Below are 2,376 nucleotides of genomic sequence, written 5' to 3' on the forward strand. Positions count from 1 at the left end.
ATAAATTAAAATAATCATGTCAGATCTTTTAATTTCGGCACATTTAATGTCCATGGCATATAAATAAATTTTTAAAAAAATTGTCAAAAATTGGACCACGCCCACTAAATGGGAAGGTATCCCCACTGAAATATTTTTTTTAAATGTAATAAATAAAACTGTGATATTATATAGGAGAGATTATATGGAGAAAATGTACCAATTATTAGATGACAAGAGCACATACAGGAAAATTGAAACTGACCCAACAACTAGTCTTCAGAAAAGGAACAATAACTTAATTACACAATTGGGAAAAGATGGGTACATTACCAGATACGAGAAATTCAACATGACGACACAAGCGGCAGCAGCACCTGAGTTATATGGACTGCCAAAGATACACAAAGACGGAATACCACTTCGACCGATATCTGCATCCATGAAGGTACCGTGTTACAGTCTTTCGAAGTATATTGGAACAATTTTGAGGAATATTGTGTCGCCCAAATACAATATACAAAATTCAGTAGAATTAAAACGAAAACTGGAAAGCGTCTCATTGGAAAATGACGATATTATGGTCTCTTTCGACGTGGTATCATTATTCACTAATATACCGATTCACTTGGCTATAAGGAATATACTTGACAAATGGAAAACACTTAAGGAACACACGGCAATACCAAGGCAAACATTTTTGAAAATTCTTCAGTTTTGTTTAACTGATAATAACTATCTCACTTTTGACAATAAATTTTACCATCAAACATATGGTATGCCAATGGGAAACCCCCTATCGCCAACAATTGCAAATATTGTACTTGACACACTACTGGACGATGTAATTGACGAATTAAGGGCTAATAATATAGAGATTAAGTTTATCACTAAGTACGTGGATGACTTGTTTGCGATTATAAGGAAATCGGACGAAGAGAAGATATTAAAAACAATGAACGTTTATCACAATAAGATACAATTTACAATAGAACGCGAGAAGAATATGTCAATACCGTATCTGGACATCAATATCATCAAGGATAATGGAAGAATAAGGACAAATTGGTACACGAAACCCACATCTTCAGGTAGAATGGTTAACTTCAACTCTACACAACCATTGAAAATGAAGATAAGTACAGCGACGAATTTAATAAGGAAAGTATTACAGATAAGTGATGTTGAATACAGGAAAACCAATATTAATAGAATAAGAAAAATACTTACAAAGAATAGTTACCCAACATATATGACGAACAATTTAATCAACAAAGTACTAAAATATGAAAAACAGCAGAAAAATCCAAACACTGAGGAGGAAAAAGTTTTTTACAGTGTACCATTTATTCCCAAACTAACGGAGACAAAAACAATGAAGAGAATGATCACAGAGAAAACAACAACAATAGCTTACAAATCAAATATGACACTGAGGCATCTATTTACAAACAACAAAACAAAAATTGACAAACTTAAGAGTGATAATGTGGTCTATGAGATAAAATGTGACGGTAATGAAAGGGAGAGATGTAACTTGGTTTACATTGGTACGACAAAGAGAATGTTGGGGACGAGAGTTAATGAACACAAAACAGATATTGAAAAAGGAAAAATAACGACGGCATTATCTCTGCACGTAAAGGAGTGCAATCATAAGATGGATTTTGACAATATTAAGATATTGGACAGAGAACAAAAAGAGAACAAACGATACACTCTTGAAAGCTTAAGAATACAACAAAAAATACACAATACAATGAACACGAAAGAGGACAAGGATAACACAAAACTGCAATATTCCGCTGCAATATTTAATTATTAAATCAGTTGAAGTTCTGTGATATTAGTATTAAGTTTGACTTATAGTATATGTTTGTGTTGTAATGATTATTTATTTATTTATTAATTCTGTGTCGTGAAGTCCAGTTTTTTAAATAATAAGTTAATTGACAATGTAAACAATAGAATTTCGTAAGTTGAACTGTGATATCTTAAGTTTTTCAATGATTTATAATAAAATATTTATATGTTTTTGTCGCTAGAATTCAACAATAAAAAAAAAAAAAACCCCTGAAGAAGTTTGAAACAAACAAACGAAACGTTGGGTAAATAATAATAAAAATGAAAATACTTTGATTTTTATTTACACATTTGGTAACAAATGATTGACCATAAATAGCCCGTAAGATTGGAATCTTAAAAACTAAAATTGTCAACATCATTGGTCATAAATAGAAAACTAGAAAATTATGTACATTTTCTTTTATTTGAATTTTTTTGTTTATAATAAGGGGCCAAATTACCGCATTCGATTTATCGTAATTTTCTTATTTGAGATTATGGCATTCGATATCGAGCAAGAAATTTAGTACATTTGATCATAATTTCGATATC

General features: G+C 30.8%; 1 protein-coding gene across 1 annotated transcript; it reads left to right on the top strand.

Annotated features, from left to right (window-relative positions):
* Window positions 1-331: 331 nt before the first annotated feature.
* On the top strand, window positions 332-1,804 carry LOC135961187 (uncharacterized). Its single transcript, XM_065512685.1, has one exon. It carries the CDS (start codon window positions 332-334, stop codon window positions 1,802-1,804), a length of 1,473 nt encoding a protein of 490 aa, XP_065368757.1.
* Window positions 1,805-2,376: the final 572 nt, after the last annotated feature.

The sequence above is a fragment of the Calliphora vicina genome, chromosome 5 (genome assembly GCF_958450345.1).
Source record: "Calliphora vicina chromosome 5, idCalVici1.1, whole genome shotgun sequence".
NCBI lineage: Eukaryota > Metazoa > Arthropoda > Insecta > Diptera > Calliphoridae > Calliphora > Calliphora vicina.